This window comes from Syngnathoides biaculeatus, chromosome 17 (genome assembly GCF_019802595.1).
Source record: "Syngnathoides biaculeatus isolate LvHL_M chromosome 17, ASM1980259v1, whole genome shotgun sequence".
Classification (NCBI taxonomy): domain Eukaryota; kingdom Metazoa; phylum Chordata; class Actinopteri; order Syngnathiformes; family Syngnathidae; genus Syngnathoides; species Syngnathoides biaculeatus.
Window position 1 is genome coordinate 1,259,730 of NC_084656.1, and position 23,273 is coordinate 1,283,002.

At 42.3% G+C, this 23,273-nt stretch overlaps 1 protein-coding gene across 6 annotated transcripts in view; it reads right to left on the reverse strand.

The window, feature by feature from the left end:
• slc12a2 (solute carrier family 12 member 2) overlaps positions 1–23,273 on the reverse strand; it is a 149,350-nt gene that overhangs the window by 16,574 nt on the left and 109,503 nt on the right. For all 6 annotated transcript variants that reach the window (XM_061847504.1, XM_061847499.1, XM_061847497.1 and 3 more), the window contains 3 exons: positions 13,410–13,521; positions 2,520–2,606; positions 1,409–1,544 (listed from right to left, as the gene is read on the reverse strand). In XM_061847504.1, the coding sequence (XP_061703488.1) occupies positions 1,409–1,544; positions 2,520–2,606; positions 13,410–13,521 (335 nt within the window). The remainder of the gene's footprint in view (positions 1–1,408; positions 1,545–2,519; positions 2,607–13,409; positions 13,522–23,273) is intronic.

Sequence of the window (23,273 nt, forward strand, 5' to 3'; positions counted from 1 at the left end):
CGTATTCAATACAAATACCAATATTTATATAAATGACCCTGTCATGGTTTTGCCGGTCCAGCCCGGGCTGTGCGGGTTCCCGCACAGCCGCACTGATGAGGCGCACACCTGCGCCTCATGCTGGCTGATTGACTCCGGTATATATAGGACCCAGGGGACGACTGGTCTTGGCCAGATCGTTGCAACTCATGCCCCGTTCCTGCCCTCCTGTATCTTTGATCATGAACCCTGGTGTACCGACCTCCACCTGTTCTCCGACCGACCCTGTAAGCTTGACGTCTTTGATACTTCTGCCTTCTTTGATCGCTCTCCCGTGTACCGATTCCTGCCTGCCCGTGGACCTGCTCTCTACGCCCGATGTCCTAGTTACCGCTGCTCTACTTGACTGTCTACCTGATCCCCGACTTTGGAATGAATAAACACTTTTCCCCAACTGCCTCTGCATCTCCGGAGTCCTGCATTTGGGTTCTCCGTACCAAAGGGTCGTGACAGAATGATCTGGGCAACACAGGAGGTGGCGACGGCTCTGCAGCCGCCTCTCGTCCGTGTCCAGGAGTACCGGCGGCGACCGGTCCGGACGCCCCACGCTCCTGCTTCGTCGGTGACCGGTCCGCGATCGTCCCCCATTCCTGCTTTGACGGCAACCGGCCTGTGGTTGACCCACGCTCCTGTCTCGTCGGCGACAGGTATACGGCCTCCTCACATCCTGGTCTTGATGGCTGCCACCTTCCTTTCCTGTTTCAATGGCGACTGGTCCACGGCCGTCTGAGGGTCATGCCACGATGGCCACCGAGCTTCGGTCACTTCCTGACCTAGCCTTGGCAGCGGCTGATTCCTGGCTGCCTCACGATGAAGCCTCAGCGGCGACCGCTCTCTGGCCGCCTTGCAACCACGGCTTTGGAGGTCTTCGTCCAGAGCGGTTGCATGCTGTTGTCTGGTTCCTGCTTCGCCGTTGGGTTCCTCCCCAGGACGTCCACCCGAATCGTATGGGAGCCGTGCCTTAGAGGGCGGGGGTGGGGAGGGTACTGTCATGGTTCTGCGGGTTCCCACACAGTCGCACTGATTAGGAGGCGCACACCTCTGCCTCATGCTGGCTGATTGACTCTGCTCTGGTTCAATGTCCCCCACACTGTCGAGCAGCTCTTTTTGACCGACAATATGGCGCGGTGAAAATGATGACGTTACGTACACGAGCTCTATATTGGCCTTAATAACAGTGGACTCGTCATCAACGTGACGTCAGTAGATCATGCCGGCTGCCAGTGCAATAAAGACAATAAAAAGCACCTCAATCAAACAAATTTTGTGGTTTGGCAGTATCTAATTTTTACATTATGTAATCTATTTTGGCCATTAAACTGGCCAAAAAAGTCAAATCAAATACAAATCAAAACTTTTTGTTTCAGACCTTGGCACGATAAACCTCCATCTCATTGTCTGTGATCCTCCATGGTTCAGTGTTTTTCAAACGCTCAGCTGCCTCTTGGTCCATGTCATCTTCCTTCAACCGATAGGGCTCAATCATCTCCTCAAAGGCAGAAGTACTGAACACGAGAAAACAATCCGATGTGTTAGACTCTAGAATACAAATTCGAGCTAACAGAATGACAGAATTAATTTTTTTCTAACTTCCATTTTATGCAAGAGAGATTGAGAAAAGGCCAACAAAAAAATATACAGTAATCCCTCTACTTCGCGGATCATCTATTGCGGGTTCAGTGCATTGCTGATTTCTGCCCCCAGCTCCCCAAAAATAAGAAAATCCGGATCACTAAGTACTAATGCGCCATTCCTGGCACAACAACATAAACCCATCCATCTATTTTCTTTGCCGCTTATCCTCACAAGGGTCGCTGGGAGTGCTGAAGCCTATCTCAGCTCTCAATGGGCAGAAGGCAGGGTACATGGAGACAAACATCCGCACTCACAATCACATCTAAGGGCTATTTAGAGTGTCCAATTAATGTTGCATGGTTTTGGGATGTGGGAGGAAGCCGGAGTACCCGGAGAAAACCCATGCAGGCACGGGGAGAAAATGCAAACTCCACACAGGTGGCGCCAGGATCAAACCTGGGTCTTCAGAACTGTGATGCCAACGCTTTACCAGGTGATCCCCCGTGCCGCCCACAAAATGAACCAATGAAGAAAAATAACAAAACAAAAAACCCCAGCATAGGGTATAATGCGGCATCCCTAGCAAGACGACATTGACCAATGAGCAAAAAAAAAAAAAAAAAAAAAAAAAAACATTTACCCCTACTTTGCAGTTTTCACTTTTCACGGGTGTGTCTGGTACCAATTAACCGCGAAAAACGTGGGATTACTGTACTTGGAAAGGGAAAATACGAAAATAATTCCAACTGCTCTTATGACAAAGTTTAAAAAAAAATGTACATAGCATAACATGTTTTATTGACCAATCTAATGATTGTAATAATCAAAGCACAAAAAAGATAAATTGTGTTTTGAATTTTGTTGATTAACAAAATATGGAAATAAACTTGTTGGGAAAGACTTACTTCTCCTTTTTGGGCTTGGTGTTTACATCTCCAAGCACGGTGATGTCTGAGAAGTCTATCCTGAACTTGCTCAACAGGGTTGCCATTCTGCACAGGAAATACATAAGAAATCATGGGTGATGAATTGTCAAAAAAAAAATTTCAAGAAATTAACTTGTTCTGAAAATAATTCAACTTGAAAACATGGAGAAACATGTTCTTTGTCTCCAAAGATTTAATGAATAAATGAATGAATGGTTTCGTCATTCTTGCAATAAATCAGAAAACAAGTTGTGTGAACATGAAAAAGGGGGAAAATATATCATAGAATTACACATCACATCATCTTTTTCCATGTAAAGCCTATCTCCTGTGTGAAAATAAAAGCTGAGGTCTATTGTTTACAGTTCAAAAATAAAATAAATTAAAAAATGCGAAAATGCATTTACTCTGAATTATAACCCTAAATTATGTAATTTAAGACCTTTTTAAATCTCTTTTTAGAGCAATACAATTTCAATTAATTACTAAGGCTGTTACAGAGAGTGACTTCCAAAACACTCAAATCTAAACATATCTAGATGATTTTTTTTTTTTTTTTACTTTTTAAAAAAAATAAACACTCCTCAAATTATGGTTTCTTTCTCTTATTTTAAAAAAAATATACAGTGGTACCTCGGTTTTCAAACGTCTTGGTTTTTGTACAAATCAGTTTTCGAACGAAAATCAGTATTCCAACACCCCGACCAGCTGACCCACGACAATTTGTTATTGTGCTTTCGAAAGCACCCCTGAAAAAAAGGAAACGACGTAACGCGCGACGCAACCAGTTGACCCACGCACTCCTCTGCAAATGGATGTGTCCTGGTAGTGACTTTTTTTCCTCCAATTGAGCAATATTGGCTCCAAAGAAGGCAAGTGGAACTGTTGGTGCTGAAAAAAGGAAAGTGGTGTGTAAAACTGTGGACTTTAAGAAGGATTTGATAGCCGAGCACGAATCTGGTGTGCGTATTTCTGAGCTATCGAAGAAGTATGGCATGGCGAGAATGGCGATCAGCACCATTCTGAAACACAACGATATGCTCGAGCAAGTGATGTTGATAAAGGAGCAACCGTGTTGACCAAGCAGAGGCCATAGATCTTGGAGGAAGTCGAAAAGTTGATTCTTATTTTTGTGAACGGGCAGCAGTTAGCTGGGGATAGTGTTGGCGAGAAAGTGGAGAAGCTGTCGTCTGATGAGGCTGAAGGCAGGAAGGATGTCTCAAGTACCGATATTAAAGCTATCTGCGTTAAATGGAACGACATCCATAATTTTGTAGAACTTCATTACCTGAATAAAGCTGACTTAAGAAAAGTGTTAAAAAATGCCAGAAACAAACAGATTCGTTGTTTGTGAAAAAGGGGTGAGTCACTCCCACCGAAGACATTTGAAACAGTTGTTTTGCATTGCTTTTTTCTTTTGTTCCATTAAACCTACCTCTAGTTGCAAGTTAATTATTTTTTTTTTACAATACGTACTTTCTGTGCAAATAAAGTTGTTTTTCCCCCCCTCATTATTGCTTGTTTAAAGTTATTCTGCACTTTTGTTAATTAAAAAAAAAAATGTTTACTACGCTGGGGGTCGAGACGCTACAGATTCGGCAATGCACTCCCAGCCTAGCATACTCTGCGAGACTAAAGCATACATTTTTTACATTTTGAGCAAAAAATAAATAAAATAATAATAAATATATTTCTTAAATGATTTCATTAAAGTATTTAAACTATACATGTATTTCTACTATGCAGTTTATTATCAGGAAAAGCTTAAAAAAATTGCTTAATAAAACTATTTTTAGGCTTGGAACGCATTATTTCATTTTCCATTCATTGTAATGGGAAAACCTAAAATGTGCTTTGGTTTTCTAACGTTTTGGTTTTCAACCAGCCTTCTGGAACGGATTGTGTTCGAGAACCAAGGCACCACAAGGGTTTTGCACTTAACAGAATATAATTTCTGCGTAGACCAGTGGTTGGCCAAGTAGGGCCCGCGGGCCACATCCGGCCTGCCAAAGGTTGGTACAGAATTGCCCAAATCATACGAGAATCATAAGTCAATTCAACTAGTTCCACCAGGTTGTGCTGGAATGCCCACTGTTTTTACAAAGTGGTAGGTCTGGTGATACATTAAGCTGACTTTGGATGTTCAGTTTCGACCATGCTTCAGCTCTGAACAATTCAACTACCAGGAGTAGATTAAAGAGAAGAAAGACCACACTGAATGCTGAGCAGTGATTCTGCGACTTCAGGATATCAGTGTAGTGGTATATTGTTTTCCCAACAGACTAGCAAGAAAGCAATTACAAACGGGTTTATATTTCTCAGCAAAGCATGACAGCATGCTGATCAGAATCATCTTTATTGGCCAAGTATGTAACAACATACAAGGAATATGTCTCTTCTTGCTATACACGAACGATTACACCTCAAGGCACCCGGCTGTCAAACTCCTCAATAGTTTTATTGGCGTGTTAAGTGCACAATGTATTGTGGGTCATCGCGACAGTCAATATCATATATTGGTCATGGAGGTTAACGACTGTCTTACTGAAGAAGGATTTATAATACTCAAGTTAAATCATAGTTAAAATGATAAGCGAGCACCTTCAACTTCATGGACCTTTCTGACTGGCGGTCTTAAGTTCTGCCCCCTTAAGACTATTTCATTTTCATTGTACTTTCATTAATCGATTAAATATGACCTTATACATTTAATCAACAGATAAACTGTTGTCCATTTGCTAATCAGACAAGGAAGTGTTGTGGAGCCGGTGGTTGCCCTTGATCTTTGTATGCAGAAAACAGTCTGGCGCCATCCTCTTATCCCAGGCGTTGCCGTGGAGACGAATGACACCAGATAAGGAGCGGAAAGTTACAATCCCGGCCCAGGATCAGATTGCGAGGGGGGGCAGCCACTTCCACCAAGGACCCATACAGACCCTGTGTTACCGGGCAGCCCTTGTCTTCTTCTTGGGTCATCTTGTCAGAAGACACACGTCTCATGTGCAGCAGATGCCTAGATAAGACCCGGACGTCTGTATTGCACATTCCTTTGTAATAAATCCATTTGTTGTTAACTTTTTCTAATCACTGGTCATCTCTTCCTCGATCATCGAAAACACGTAGGGTCCAAACTCGCAAATCCCTACACCCCTTAGCTACAGTTGCCATGTCCAACAAGCTTTACTACTCACATCCTAAATGGCGACTGAACAAAATAGGTTTGAAGTTGATTCTCTGTCGCGTATTCCAAATAATATTGCGGTATGTTTTTTGCCAAATGCGTCAGACTTGTCCAAGAGAGTTCTACAGAGAGGTCTCAACTATTTCATGCAAGGATATGTACACGGAATTAAGATTTTGGACAGAACAGGACGAAATGTCAGAGTTACAGCGAAATATTGGCCATCGATGCAAAAACGTTTGATGCCTCACAAACTTCATATTGAAACCCAACAAGATAAAATAGTGGAATCGGACTGCACATGTAAAACAGGGTGAGTATTTATTACTTGGAAAGATCACGAGTAATATCATTGTAGTTTTTATAAATGAGTTTGGTTCGATTTTCTACAAGTGCATTGAAACAATGGTGATTAACTCAGTACTGTAGTCACCAGATGAAAAGGTTTTAATTCATTTTTCTGGTGATATAAGGTGTGAAAGAAAGAAAAATTGAAGAAAAACTAGTGACGATCATCTGAACAACGAAAGCGAAAGTTGTTCTCCTGCAATGTATAAAGCACTGATAATAAATAAAACTCAGGGAAGATACTTCTACCTCACTTACCTTCGAACATATAGCCTTGTGTTTGTTGATATTGTTCACATTTAGTTGTACATGCGGTCTTCCGCAAGCCTTAATCCATTGTAGCCACTTCGTGAACTGTGTTTTAGGCTTTGGAAAATGAATCAACCAGGTCCCTTGTAACCTAGCAGGATATCTTTCATCAGAATTGCACGTTCCCCAAGCGCATCTGAGGACCATTTTCTTCGTAACATTACCTTTTCCAGGCGCACGCTACTGACAACCAATATTGCTTGTGGGACGACATGGCGGCAGGGTCGCGTCAAGCCAAGGGTTAAGACAATGCGGCTATCTGATTGGCTATTATTGTACGAGTGATTGACAGCTCGGAAAGGTCCATTGTTGTTCGGACTATGACTTGCTTTAACGAGCTGTACGGCTGATGTCACCTAAGTAAGTGCTTTTTCCCGCCTCCAATCACCCAGAGCTTTATGAGTTCAACAATTGTGATAACTTGTCACGTTTTCTTGTTGTTCACATTAAAATTATGGTGGTGGTAGCATTAGTTTGTGTGTGTTTACATGCTCCCGATAAACTGGCACTTACTTTCAAGTTATCGTAAACACACACACACACACACCACACACACACACACACAACACACACACACACACACACACACACACACACACACACGGAGCATAATCGGCATCCATGCATCTATCTGTCTGTTAGTTAAGGGTCTTGAGAGCTCAAGTGTACTGGGAATAGTGTGCTTCTTTATGTTTAGGTACTTACTGTACTGTCATGTCAATTTTGCACTGAGCTGCTGCTTTAACACTAAAATTGAAGTGATTGGTTCATGAGTGGCGTCACTTGTGCGGGGTACATTACCAAGTAATGGGTATAGTTACGCTATTTTTTTGTAGTGGATTAAGTGACATTCCTGCCACTTGGCAGATGCAGTTCAAAGAATTGCCACAACAAAACTAACACCAGACTTTGATCCACTGGCAAAAAAAAACAAAAAAAAACCCAACACAGTTCTCATTATAAGTAAATCTAAGTAATGACGCTACAATGCGTTTTTTTGTTGTTTATTTTTCATATGCAAGTATCCGCTTGTCATTTGGACCACGTTTCAAATTTTAAACATCAATATGGCCCCTATGCAAAAAAGTTTGCCCACCCCGGATCTAGACCAGTGCTTTTCAACTACTGTGCTGCGGCACACTACTGTGCCATGGCGTAGTGTCTGGTGTGCCATGGGAAATCATACAATTTCCCCTACCGAATTTTCATGACCATAAGGAGCACTTAAAAGTCTTAAAATTCTCCAAAATTGATGGGGTGCCTTATAATGTGGCGCCCTTTATCTGTACACAGAGTTAGATAATCTGCAAATGCTGTTGTGTGACTGATGAGCGCTCTGCCTGACTGACTGGGACTGTTCCCTGCCGACATAGTGTTTATATAGAGAAAAGGCAGACATGACTGAGGCCAGATTGCAGACGTGAAAGGTAGACTTGGAAGAGGGACGCTAAATGCATGCCCCCTAGCAAGTATATAGTGCTGATTTTTGCTTTGTGCCAAACATTATTTTAGTTTAGGACCCTGGAAAATGGCACCCATGAAGAGACACACTTATGAGAAACAGTTAAAACTGTCAGCTATGAGTTACGCGGAGAAACATGGAAATCGAACAGCTGTGAGAGAATTCAACATCAACGAATCCATGGCAATGGCAATGAAATGAAGGAACTTCAACTGCTGGACATCGGTGTAAACAGGGCATTCAAAGCAAAGTTGCGAGCAGCCTCTGAGTGATGGATGACAGATGGCGAACGTTATGAAATGCATTTTGTTTGTATGTTTGATTTTATTCACTGTGCTGACTTGTATATTGTTCAAATAGGCAGAGATAAATTTTTACATTTTCTGCTGGTTGCTCTGCAAATGGGTGCAACCAGTTCACGGTGTACCCTGCCTCCTCCCCGATTACAGCTGGGGTGGCTCCAGCAGTCCCACAAACTTTGTGAGAAAAAGCGAGTCAGAAAATGGATGGATTTTCTGCTGGTGGTGTGCCATGGGTTTTTTGAATGAAAAAAGCGTGCTTTGGCTTCAAAATAGGTTGAAAAACACTGATCAAGACCATTTTAACAGATTTAAAACTACTATAAGACTATGAATAATGAGTCAATTCAAGGTAACCAATTTGCTTATTATTTGAATAGATTTTTATGCATTTTAATAATAGGATGTATTGCATATTTGTCTTGAATCAATTTCTCCAAAATATTGGAAATATCCATCAATTTTCCAATCTGCTTATCCTCACTTGGTTTGCTGGAACGTTGGCGCGAGTCCCAGCTTTCTGTTGGCAAGAGGTGGGATACGCTCTGAAATAGTCATTAGCCAATGGCAGGGTACATATAATCAAACATTCACACTCATATCAATACTTATGGACAATTTAGTTTTCAATTAACCAAGTAGAGTGAGGAAAATAAGTATCTAAACACCCGGCTATATTGCAAGTTCTCCCACTTAGAAATCATGGAGGGGTCTGAAATTTTCATCATAGGTGCATGTCCACTGTGATAGAGATAATCTAAAAAGAAAAAAATGAGAAATCACAATATATGATTTTTTTAACAATTTATTTGTGTGATACAGCTGCAAATACGTATTTGAACACCTATTTGGTAGAATTCTGACCCTCAAAGAACTGTTAGTCTGCCTTTAAAAGTCCACCTCCACTCCATGTATTATCCTGAATCAGATGCACGTGTGTGAGGTTGTTAGCTGCATGAAGACACTTGTCCACACCATACAATCTGTAAGACTCAAACTTGAACAACTCTACACGGCTGGAAAGGGCTAAGGAGAAATTGCCAAGAATCTTGGTGAAAAATGATCCACTGTTGGAGCTATCATTAGAAAATGGAAGAAGCTAAACATGATGGTCAATCTCAATCGGAGTGGAGGCCCATGCAAGATATCACCTCGTGAGGTCTCAATGATCCTTAGAAAGGTGAGGAATCAGCCCAGAACTACATGACAGGTCTTGGTCAATGACCTGAAAAGAGGTGGGACCACCATTGCCAAGGTGACTGTTGGTAATACACGAAGATGTTGCACGGAAAGTTCTCCTGCTTAAACCAGCACATGTCAAGGCCCGTCTTAAGTTTCCCAATGACCATTTGGATGATACAGAGGAGTCATGGGAGAAAGTTTTGTGGTCAGATGAAACCATAATGGAGCTTTTAGGTCATAATTTTGTGTGTTATGTTTGGAGGACGACGGATGATGAGTTCCATCCCAAGAACATTATCCCTACAGTGAAGCATGGGGGTGTTAGCATCATGCTTTGGGGGTGTTTTTCTGCACATAGGACAGGACGACTCCACTGTATTAAGGAGAGGATGACCGCAGCCATGTATTGTGAGATTTTGGGGAACAACCTCTTTCCCGCATTGAAGATGGGTCGTGGCTGGGTTTTTCAACATGACAATGACCCGAAGCACATAGCCATGAAAACCAAGGAGTGGCTCCGTAAGAAGCATATCAAGGTTCTGGCGTGGCCTGTCCAGTCTCCAGACCTAAACCCAATAGAAAACCTTTGGAGGGAGCTGAAACTCTGTGTTTCTCAGCAACAAGAAACCTGTCTGATCTAGAGAAGATCTGTGTGGAGGAGTGGGCCAAAAACCCTCCTGCAGTGTGTGCAAACCTCATGAACATCTACAGGAAACGTTTGACCTCTGTAATTGCAAACAAAGGCTATTGTACCAAATATTAACATTGTTTTTCTTTGGTATTCAAATAGTTATTTGCAGCTATATCACACAAATAAATCATTTAAAAAAAAAATCATACATTGTGATTTCTGGATTTTTCTTTTTTGATTATCTCTCTCACAGTGGACATGCACCTACGGTGAAAATTCCAGACCCCTCCATGATTTCTAAGTGGGAGAACTTGCAATATAGCAGTGTGTTCAAATAATTATTTTCTTCACTGTATGAATGCTTTGGAATGTGCGAGGAAACCGCACAGCAGACGTATGGAGGTGTGTATGTTGCATTTCCAAGATCACACTAGTAATTCCTTCTGTTGCTTTGTTTTTCAGTTAGCACACAGCCTTTAACATCCACCAGCACCAACTTCTCATAGAAAGTCACATTTTCTTTGTCTTTTCCTTGTATCAGTATATCTAGACATTCCTCTTTGCAATATCTCTCGTGGGTGGAGCGAGACGCTACAGTATGTCTTTCAAGCTGGCAGGCTTAGTTTAACTCACGAGCAGTGGGAATGTAAAATTATTATACTTGAAGTGCAAAAATAATGTTCAATTGTTTTTCTTATGTCAGTATATGGTGGGAACAGCATTTTCTTATGCCACGTGTGGAGATTACACCTTTGAACTTCTTGATGCGTTTGGGGTTTAGTTTTACTGAATGTATTGGTGGATTGGAATCGTTGTGAGGGAGGAGGTGATGAGCTACCTGTGTGTGCCTTCCTGTGATCTGCTGTGTATGTTTTGACCTCTGAAAGGCAGTGTAGTGCACGCAATGATATCCACACTTGCAGTCAAAAAAAAAGTAGAAGTCCATCCATCCGCTAACGCTTTGCTGGGTCGAGGGTTAGGGTCGAGGGCGCAGTAGCTTAAGAAGGGATACCAAGACTTCCCTTTCCTCAGCCACTTCTTCCAGCTCTTCTGGAAGGATTCCAAGTCATTCCCAGGTCTGCCGAGACACATAGTCTCTTTGGCGTATCCTGGGTCGTCTCGGGGGTCTCTTTCCGGTGGGATGTGCCCGGAACACCTCACCGGGGAGGCGCCCAGGAGGCATCGGGATCAGATGCCCCACCCACCTCATTCGGCATCCTCTAATGCGGAGGAGCAGCGGCTTGTCACTGAGCCTCTCCCAGTTGACCGAGCTTCTCACCCCATTTCTAAGGAAGAGCCCAGACACCCTGAGAAGATAACTCATTTCGGCCGCTTGTATCTGGGATCGTATTCTTTCGGTCACGATCCACAGCTCGTGACCGTAGGTCAGAGTAGGAATGTAGATCGGCTAGTAAATTGAGAGGTTTGCCTTTCGACGTAGCTCTCTCTTTACCACACAAAGTTCACATCACTGCAGACGATACACTGATCCGCCTGTCAATCTCCCACTCCATTCTACCCTCACAAGACACCAAGATACTGGAACTCCTCCACTTGGGGGAAGGAGCTCATCACTGACTTGGAGAGGGCACACTTCCCTTTTCAGACTGAGGACCATTGTCTCAGATTTGGAGGTGCTGATTCTCATCCCATCCGCTTCACACTCGGCTGCGAACTTCTCCAGTGAGCATTGGAGATCACTGCTTGATGAAGCCACATATGCAGCAAAGAGCAGAGATGGGATGCTGAAGCCACCAAACTGAATCCCCTCTACACCTAGGCTGCACAAAGAAATTTTATCCATAAAATTTATGAACAAAATCAGTAACAAAGGGTAGCCTTTGCAGACTCCAACTCTCACCGGAAACAGGTCCAACTTAACTCCAGCAATGCAGACCAAACTCTGACACCGGTCGTACAAGGAGCGAACAGCTTGTATCAAGGAGTTCGGTATCCCATACTCCCAAAGAACCCCCCACAGGACTCCCTAAGGCACACGGTTGAGCGCTTCTCCAAGTCCACAAAACACATGTAGACTGGTTGGGCGAACGCCCATGCACCCTCGCAGATCCTGCCGTGGGTGTAGAGCAAGTCCACTGTTCCACAGCCAGGACGAAAACTACATTGTTCCTTCTGAATCTGAGATTTGACTTCCCGAATTACCCTTCTCTCCAGCACCTGTGAATAGACCTCACCAGGGAGGCTCAGAAGTGTGATCCTCTTGTTGTTGGAACAAAGCCTCCGGTCCCCATCTTAAAAGGATCATCACCCCAGTCTGCCAATCCAGATGCACTGTCCTTGATGTCCACGCAATGTTGCAAAGGCCTGTCAACCCGGACAGCCCCACAATATCCAGAGTCTTTAGGAACTCCGGGCGAATCTCATCCACCCCTGGGGCTTTCCTACCAAGGAGCTTGGTGACCTCAACCCCAGAGAAAGAGAAGAGCCCGCCTCAGAGAACTCAGACTCCGCTTTCTCATGGGAAGACGTGTTAGTGGAATTGAAGAGCTCTTCCAGTTATTCTGCCCACTGACTCACAACGTCTTGAGTTAAGATCAGCAGTGCACCATCCCCACAATTTCAGTGTTGACGGTGCACTGCTTCCCCCTCCTGAGACGCCGGATGGTGGACCAGAATTTCCTCGAAGCCGTCTTGAAGTCGTTCTCCATGGCCTCGCTAAACTCCTCCCGGGTTTTTGCCAGAGCGACTGCTTGGCCAGCTGGTACCTATCAGCTGCCTCGGGGGTTCCACAGGCCAGAAATACCCGATAGGACTCCTTCTTCAGCTTGACGGCATCCCTCACTGTTGGTGTGTACCAATGTGTTCGCGTCTTGCTACCAGGACAGGCCACATCTTACAGTCGCCCGCCTCAGCAATGGAGGCGCAGAACATCGTCCAGTTGGGCTCAATGTCCCCCCCCCTTTCCCGGATCATGAGCAAACTTCTTTCGGAGGTGGGAGTTGAAATTCGTTCTGACAGGGGGATCTGCCAGCCCTTCACAATATGTTTGAGCCTGCCACGTCGAACCAGCATCCCCCCCCCCTACCATCGGGAGCCAACTCACCACCAGGTGGTGATCAGTTGACAGCTCCGCCCCTCTCTTCACCTGAATGTCTAAGACAAGGCAAGTCCGATGTCACGACCATAAGTCGATCATCAAACTGCGACATATATATATATATATATATATATAATATATATATATATATATATATATTCATTCTCACACACACACACACACACACACACACACACATGCACGGTCATGGAGAGTAATTTTTTCATACCTATTCGCTGACTTTTTTTAAGGCATTTTTGCGAGCCAATAGTCAGGGGTCTCAATCATTCATGGATTTATTTGCCCATTCCCTATCTCACGCGAAAAACACGTATCCACTATAAAAATAATGTCATATTTTTATTCAAACCTTATTGGAAATGACTCAGAAGTACTTACGCTCGGCGGTCATGGTCAATCCTGTTTATCTTGCCACCGATAAAAACACGAATCTTGCAATCCTTCCATCGTTTCTTGTTGGTCAAGAGATAAGGGATAAGCAGGGTCAAACCTGTATAAGAAACGTTAAACAGCAAAAGTTACATACAAAAAAAAAAACAGACAACATTTCCGTGTACTAAAATTTAAATTTCATTAATTAAGACTGCATGGAAAGCTGGATAGCTGCTAGACACTTTGTCTTTCATTTGTATATGCTGTAAAGGAGAGGCAATGTTAAAATATGGGAATTTAAAAAAAACAGATGAATGCATTAAATCTATCAAAGAAAGAAGAAGAAAAGAACAGGATATTCTCTGGATACAATGAAAATGGGCCTGGCTTCGGGCGGGCTAGCTCATACATACTGTCTGGGAGTCTGTTGTTAGAAGTAATCCACATATCATCTAAATATGGCTCAAAACAATAAGGTAATATTGCCCTGGAGACTTCACTCGCTTGTGAGATGTTCTCTTCTTCGAAAAGAACTTCCGTGTCTGAAGGGACGTGTCTCATAGTAGGGGCCACAGCGTGTTTTCAATAGCGAATGTCCGGGGTGACGTCACAGACAGTAAATGCAGCCAATATGGCGAACACTTGGATGTCGAATGACACTTCGCAACTTTGCGCATGGATGACACGCTCTCCGCTTTATTTTCTCGTGTGGACATTTAAATGAATAACGTTATATATATTTTTCATTTCAATATCTATTTTAGAATGTTTATAGTTATGACACTTGACCTTAACTTGGGTGCTGTCCCTTCCTTCTAATGATCCTTGAGATGCTTCTACACATCGATTGGACTCAAGCTGTGCTTTTTTGTACTGATTGGACCTGATTTGGAAGGCCACACATCTGCCTATACAAGATCTTACAGCTCACAGTTCCTCTGTCCGTCCGTCCGTCTACCCATCCATTCATTTTCTTAGCCGCTTATCCTCACGAAGGTCACAGCAGTGCTGGAGCCTCTCCCATCTGTCAATGGGCAGGAGGTGGGGTACAGCCTGAACTGGTTGCCAGCCAATCGCAGGACACATAGAGACAAACAGCCGCACTTACAATCACACCGAGGGGCAATTTAGAGTCTCCAACTAATGTTGCATGTTTTTGGGATGTGGGAGAAAACCCATGCAGGCACGGGGAGAACATGCTAACTCCACACAGGTGGGGGCCGGGATCAAACCCTCAACCTCAGAACTGTGAGGCCAACACTTTACAGCTGCTCCACCGTGCCGCCCTCAATATTCATGTCAGAGCAAATGAGAATCAATTGATCAAAGGAAATGCCTGACGAGCTTGGAGACAAAATTGTGACAAGGCACACACCTGGCCAAGTTTGTATAAAAAAATACCTTCTACACTTAAGGTTCCTTAAGGTTTATTAATCTTGATTCACCATGGGATCCAAGAAACTTTAGTGGAATTAAGTGGTGTGCGTACATTCGTTCATATGTTTTCTCTCAGTTGTCAAACGTTTGCCTCTTCCTCCTTCCCCCATGATGCCTTTTGCTTGTCACGCACCCTTACCTTCACATAGTCGCCCAACGCCAAATGTAAATGACAATTTTCTATAATTCTTTACATTATGTACTTTGACTACTTATTTTTTGGGAGGGGGGGGGCATCGGGGGCTGGGAATGGATTTGGTTATTTACATGTAAAATGTGCTTCTGTTTACGAAAATTTCACATTACGAAATGACTTCCGGAACAGATGAATTTTGTAAGTATAATTATTTGAACAGGTGAATGTGGCGCCTTCAAAAATCAGGAAATTAACCTTTTTACCTCAATAAAATAGCAGTGTATTTTCTGGACGACAAGGCATTACTTTTTTCTGGAGCTGTGAATCCTGTGGCCTATTTTACAATGTGACTAAAATTTGTGTTTTTTTTTTTTTTTGCTAGTGGCTATCAATAACCGTACAAAAAAAAAACTGTTCAAACCAAATGTTTAAACATGGGCGTTGTACTTCAATATGGCCCTTCCCTATAAGGATATAGGCATACACAGATGCCTCTCGTACGTAGAAGACTTCCAGCATGCATAGAAGAAGACTAATCTACCCCAGAGGGTGCTTAAAAGATGAATGTATCTACAGTATGCATAGAAGAAGAAAAACCTACCTCCAGACGTGTGGAAGAAGATGAATCAAAACACAGAACACACACAAACAAAAACATTTTAGCTTTCACACGATCATCATGGAGAATCCAAGAAGAAAAGCAAATAATGCAGCTTTTAAGTTGAAAGCCATCGATCTATCGACAGAAATGTGCGCCGAAGCTTGGCATCGACGAATTGATGGTGAGGCGTCAGAGTGAGGCACTGATGCAGTCCCAAGACACCAACAGCTTTCAGAGTTAATCAGAGCAGATGGCCATAACTTAAAAAAGTTCTTGAGGGCTGGGTTAACACAGAGCAGATGGCCGAGGTGTACACACCCTGCAGATCGGATTGAAAGTTTGGAGGGGGAAAAAAAAAAACAAAAAAAAAAAACGGTAGTGAAATATGTGTTGAATGTTTTCAAAGGGGACCGTCGTGATCTTTTCATTTCATGAGACGAAAAGGTTTGTAGATAAGGGCGCAGATAACTCTTTGTCAACAACTCCCGACAAGGAAAAAGTTGAAAACCTCTGGAAATTTGTTGCAACAAAAATAGCCAAGGATTCCATCGGACCAGAAGACATCATAAATATGGATGAAGTGCCTCTAGCTCAAACTGTGAACAAGGCTGGAGTGTCATCTATTATGGTGAAAACAACTGGCCATATGAGAACGCACTTCATGTGTATTTTGAGATACACCACTTCAGGACAAAAGCTTCCACCAATGGTGATTTTTAAGCAGATCACAATGCCAAAAAGAAAAACTCCCAAAAGGTACAGTCTTGTCCGGTTGAGCAGCCATGCAGTAGACAGAAAAATAACAGAGCCCACTGTCTTGATAAAGTTTTGTTGATAAACGCCATATACTTTGAGGTTTTTTGTACGTGAATTAAAGAAGACAAAGTGGCATTTAGAATATGCCCAAACAAAAGAAGAAAGTTGTCCCGCAGACGACAGAAGAGACCTGGGGAAGAACAGGTTGACGACAATTTAGCTAGCGCTAGCCATTCATATCTGGAGGAGATAATTCTATAAAAAGATGTGGGTATACCTAACCTGCTAACCGTACTGCAAGAACAGAGAGTTTCGGAGCGAAAGTGCGGCGACTCTCTGAGGAATATGAGAGGACATCAAGGTTATAAACAACAGAATGGATGAAGCTGAACAGATAATTGCAAACACAGAGGAAAGAGTCCAGGGACATGAGGAAGCTACAAGGGAGCTAAGTACAAGTTAGGTTGCAAGATAAACTAACTGACCAAGAGGGAAGAGCGAGACGGGAAAATCTAAGAATTCATGGTGGAGCGGAGGGATCGGAGAACAATTCCGCGCCGATGATTTTGTTATGGGAGAATCTATTGAAAGAACACTTGGAGTTGCCACACATCAAAAACCTGAGGATCGAACGGGTTCACCAAAAAACCCCGCCAGACACACCACCGAGGTCCATTGCCGTGAAATTCTCAAGCAGCAAAACTAAAGAGGAAATCCAGAAACAACTGTGGCGAAAAAGAGGACTTTTCATGGAGGTCAAGTGTTTGTGGACAATGATTATACACCGGATATATTCAAGAAGTGCTGGGAGTACGTGGAGGCGAAGAGGGTGCTTAAGGAGAGCAATATCCGGTTTCAAACTCCTTTTCCAGTGAGAATGAGGGTGTTTTATGAGGAAGAGACGTGCTTGTACAAATCAGCAGAGGAGGCTACGAAAGACATGGTGAAGAGAGGCCTGTTCGTGGTGATATATCACCCTCCGGCGAGCTGGGCTGATGAAGTCAACAACCTACGAGAGGAGGACCATTGCAAGCCGAGGCCCCCTCAGGAGGGCTTTAAAAGAAACTGGACACCTTCAAAAGAGTCATGAATGGAACCAAACACTACAAAAGGATTCCTTTTCCTACCCACTGATGAGGCAAAGGTTAATGTTTGTGAGACAGAGATGTGTCTGGCAATTTTGTCCCATTTCAGTGTTATGTTAAGTTACTCATTTCTTCTCTTGTGAAATTTACATTCAATGTTCAGCTTTTTTTTTTCTTAAATCTTCTTATCATTGGCTCTAATGTTGGTTTCAAGACTAAAATACAGTGGAGATGCTAAGTATTCAGACCCCCTCAAAATGTTCCCTGTTATATTGCAACCATTTGCAAAATCATTTGCTTATGTTAATGTACATGGCACCATATATTTGATAAAAAAAAGTTTACATTTTTGCAGATTTACTGCATTGAAAAGGAAAAAATTAAATATCACACAGCCATAAATATTCAAACCTTTGCTGGGATACTCACATTTAACTCAGGTGCTCTCCATTTCTTCTAACGATCCTTGATTTTAACCTACATTGGAGTTCAGCTGTTTGATTATACTGATTGGACGTGATAAAGATAGCCAGAAACCTGTCTGTATAAGTCCTTACAGCTCACAGTCCATGTCAGAGCAAATGAGAATCATGAGGTAAAATTAACTGCCTGAAGACCTCAGAGACAGATTGTGCCAATGCACAGAACTGGCCAAGTTAAAAAAAAATACTGCTGCACTTAAGGTTCCTCAGAGGGCAGTGGCTTCCATAATCCTTAAATGGAAGACATTTGGGACGACCAGAACCCTTCTGACAGCTGGCTGTCTGGCCAACTGAGCAATTGCGAGAGAAGAGACTGGGAGAGATGAAGAAGAATCCAGAGATCACTGGGTTCCAGAGATGCAGTCAAGAGATGGGAGAAAGTTCTAAAAAGACTACCATCACTGGAGCCCTCCAGCAGTCGGGGCTTTATGGCAGAGTGGCCTGACAAGAAGCCTGTCTTCAGTTCAAGACAAATGAAAGCATGGATGGAGTTTTCTTAAAAAAGAAAAAAAAAGATTCAAAAACATCTGACTAACTACTTTTTGGCCTTAATTCTAAGCGGTGTGTGTGTGTGTGAAGAAAAGCAGGCACTGCTCATCACCTAACCGTCCCAACAGTGGAGCATGGTGGTGGCAGCATAATCCTTTGGGAGTGTTTTTCAGCTCCATGAACAGGAGTACTAGTTGAAATCGAAATAAAGAATAATGCACCCAAGTCCAGGATATCCTGACGAAAACTTTCTCCAGGGAGCACAGGATCTCAGACTGGGCTGAAGGTTTCTGCAGAGTCTTCAGACAGTGAATTGTAGGCAGTTGAATCTCAGGAGACTGAAAATATTGTGTTTGAATTTTAAAGGTTGAATTTTTTATATGGCGAATTTGTTAACAATGAAAAATTAAACTCAAATCCAGCTATTGAAAATGTGTTCACTTTGAAATAATGTGAATTTTATAACATAACATTTTCAGTGGCATTTTTAATTCAAATCGTGGTGGCACATATTTACTTCCAAATTTTGGGAAGCCGACTAAGGTGAAAAAATTTATCAAAGCCTTGATAATCACAGGAGCAACAATCCGACGGATAGGGATAACCTCTGGAAATCTGGTAGAAGCACACGATAGTAAGAAGATACTGATTACTGGATCTATTTTTGGCAGTGGACCAATACAATCAATGATAACCTGACTGAAAGGTTCCTAGTAAGCTGGTATAGGTTTTAAAGGAGCAGGAGGATTTTTTTCATTTGGTTTACCAACAACTTGGCATGCATGACAGGTCTTAAAACATTCAGCAACATCCTATCTTAAGCATGGCCAAAATAAATGTGCTAAAATATTCTCATAAAATTTTGTTTACCCCTGCCAAGGGACTTTCATATGCCAATCAAATTACATGATCTCGAAAAACCTTTGGAACTACAATTTGATGACGTTATTTCCATTCATCCCCCGCAGGAATGTCCGGCGACCTATACTTCCTCATCAAAACACCGTCCTGGAAGTAATAACAAACTGGATCCTTACTAGCCCCTTTGGTTGCCAACTTCTGCAGCTCAACGACATCACTCTTTGCAATAAGTGCCATCCTAGATAAAATGTGATCACCACTCAAATTTTCAGTCTTATCATTAGGACCTGAAGAGTTTTTAGATAACTCATCAGCCTCAGAGGCTAAAGAATGAACCATAAATGTAACTAATAAATCACAAATACAATTATTTGGCAAAGAAGTCTTGGAATAAATGTCTTTCAACATCGAACGAGTCACTGCACAAGACGGAAAAATACTCGGAAAGTCACACTCCAACTTCTTTGTACTGGGTGAACACTCCGGAGAAACAGTGACAGCGTCAACTTGAGCCCCCATAAGATTGTTGCCGATCAACAAATCAACACCCGGAACTAGAAGACAGTCGAGAACACCAACCTTGATGGTGTGAGAAACCAAATGCAGAGGAGCAAGAGAACTGCCACTTATACCCTAAAGAATAACTTTGGGTTAGCTGAAGACTTTGCATAAAAAGGCTAAACATCCTTCAAAATCAGAGATTGAATAGCTCCAGTGTCCCTCAGAATAGTAACAGGCCTTGAGGAAAAATTATCTCTCATATGTGAAACCGAACCAGTGTGACTAAAAGGCAAATACTTCTCCGGAACTTCAGAAACAAAGTTTATTGTCAGAAACAAAACTCTCCTCAGAACCACCTGTCAAGGAAGGTTGAAGTGCGATAGATACACAAGCATTTTTGGAACTAGTGGACTAATTTTTGTACTTGAGCTTTTTGAAAGCAGAAATCAAGTGACCAAGCTTCTTATAATAAGCACAGACAGGACCAGAGTCACTGGAAGACTTGGGTTTAGAAGAAGAATGAGACTGCTTTTCAGAAGAATTTGAACCTGCCTTATCACCACTTGACCCTGTATGACAAGTATCGTTCTTGACGAAAAAAAACTTTTGGCGAAAAAACTTGGAATTGCCAGGAGACTGAAAAGAACTCTTGTCAGTTGAAAAATAATCTGCCAACACCACTGCATCATGTAAGGCTTTAACATTCTGCTCATCCAAATAAGTCCTGAGATCTGAATGAGCACTGCTTAAATTCCTCCATCAACATTAACTGCTTCAAATCTGAAACCCCCTTTTAACTACACCACCTCTCAAACAATGTTTCCTTTTCCCGAGCAAACTCTACAAAGCTCTCATTGTCCCTTTTTCGAGCATTTGCAAAGTTATGACGGTACCCTTCAGCACTAACTCATGAGCTTTCAGTAAGGTCTTGTTGACAAAATCATAATCAGAACTTTGCTCGACAGAAAGGGCTGAATATACATCCTGAGCTTTTCCCTTTAAGACTATTTGCAATAGCAAAGTCCATGACTCTTTAGGCCACTTGAGGTTTTCAGCAAATTTCTAAAACTGGAGGAAGTACTTACTGTGAAGAAAATACGTATTTGAACACCCTGCTATTTTGCTAAGTTCTCCCACTTAGAAATCATGGAGGGGTCTGAAAATTTTCATCATAGGTGCATGTCCACTGTGAGAGAGATAATCTAAAAAGAAAAATCCAGAAATCACAATGTATGATTTTGTAATTAAAATGTGTGATGCACCTGCAAATCAGGATTTGAACACCTGAGAAAATCATTGTTAATATTTGGTACAGAGGTGAAACGTTTGTAGTTGTTCACCAGGTTTGCACACATTGCAGGAGGGATTTGGGCCCACTCCTCCACACAGATCTTCTCCAGATCAGATAGGTTTCTGGGCTGTCACTGAGAAACACGGAGTTTCAGCTCCCTCAAAAGATTTTCTATTCGGTTTAGGTCTTCAGACTGGCTAGGCCCGGCCAGAACCTTGATATGATTCTCACAGAGCCACTCCTTGGTTTTTCTGGCTGTGTGCTTCAGGTCATTGTCATGTTGAAAGACCCAGCCACAACCCATCTTCAATGCTCTGACTGAGGGAAAGAGGTTGTTCCCCAAAATCTCACAATGCATGGCCACTGTCATCCTCTCCTATGTGCCGAAAAACGCCCCAAAGAATGATGCTACCACCCCCATGCTTCACAGTTGGGATGGTGTTCTTGGGATGGAACTCATCATTCGTCTTCCTCCAAACTCAGTTCGTGGAATTATGACCAAAAAGCTTCATTTTGGTCTCATCTGACCACAAAACCTCCTCCCATGACTCCTCTGTATCATCCAAATGGTCATTGCCAAACCTAAGACGGGCCTTGACATGTGCTGGTTTAAGCAGGGGAAACTACAGTGCAATGCTTGATTTCAAACCATGACGTCTTAGTGTATTACCAACAGTCACCTTGGAAACAGTGGTCCCAGCTCTTTTCAGGTCATTGACCAAGTCCTGTCGTGTGGTCCTGGGCTGATTCCTCACCTTTCTCATGATCAGTGAGACCCCATGAGGTGATATCTTGCATGGGACTCCACTCTGATTAAGATTGACCGTCATGTTTAGCTTCTTCCGTTTTCTAATGACTGCTCCAACAGTGGACCTTTTTTCACCAAGCTGCTTGGCAATTTCTCCGTACCCCTTTCCAACCATGAGCAGGGATGAGTATGACACACTGAAAACAAAACACTGAAAATGTCATCCTTGGGGAGGGTTGTTCAAAGTGGAGTGCGTTTAATAAAACACACTGTTAAATTGTGACTTCTGTGTAAATACATACATACATACATAATATTTTGAAAACTTAAAATATGAGCCCAAACAACCAAAATTATTTTGCCAAACTTCAGACACAAAAATGTAGACTGAGTGAAATTTATATTAAATAGGCTATGGCACTTACAAGTAAAACTTCAGAAATAAGTACACAAGTTATTTGTTTATATATATATATATATATATATATAATATATATATATATATATATAATATATATATATATAAGAGAGCAAGAGAGATCATGAAATATAAAAGTGAGCAATAAAATGAGTGATCTACAGGGCCAGTGCTACAGATAGGCCTAATTGTGTTAACAGTTGTCAATTATATAATATTTGAGAAATTATGTCCAACTTACCTCTGTGTTTCCTAGTTTGGATATGCTTCTGGATAATCGCAAAGTACTTTGCCGGGAAGGTCCACTTTTGTATGTGTTCTGTTAGACATGTTGATACCGTTTTCGTTCCTATCTGTACGGTTACACTTTTTTCAAGCCATGCCCATCTGAAAGTTTTTTACCCCAAGGTTTTTATCAGTTTCCTTGGCACTATCTTCAGCCTTTCGCTCAAGACTTTCGCCATACTGGAAAACGTACAGACTGCTTGACAACATATGCGTATGTATGTATGTCTATAAGTTATATCTATGCCGTAGTAAACAGAATGATTCTCTAAGAAATGTTAACATCAGAGTGAAAATACAGATGAAATACCGCCAAAATCCTGCCGGAAATTGGAATGTTGTTGTTATTATAAACACCAAATTTAATGTAAACAGATAGCAATGCCGTAAACAGGTAGGATTGCCGTAAACTGGTAGCAATGCCATTTTCCGTTTCACAGCTGTGACTAATTTCCCGACGAGCGTTGCCGATAGATGCTGGCAGCCGGTCTTGATCACCCCCCACCCCAAATTTTCTCAACGAATCTACACATTTCACAACAATGACATTTTCAGCTGAAAAAACTCAGAATTACGCGAATCCGCGGAAAATTCTCATCCCTGCGTGAGGAGTTGTACAATTTTGGCTCTGGTGTCTTTGGACAGCTCTTTGGTCTTGGCCATGTTACAAGTTTGAGTCTTACTGATTGTATGGCAGTAACAGGTGTGTTTATGTAGCTATCGACCTCACACAGGTGCATCTGATTCAGGATAATACATGGAGTGGAGTTGGACTTTAAA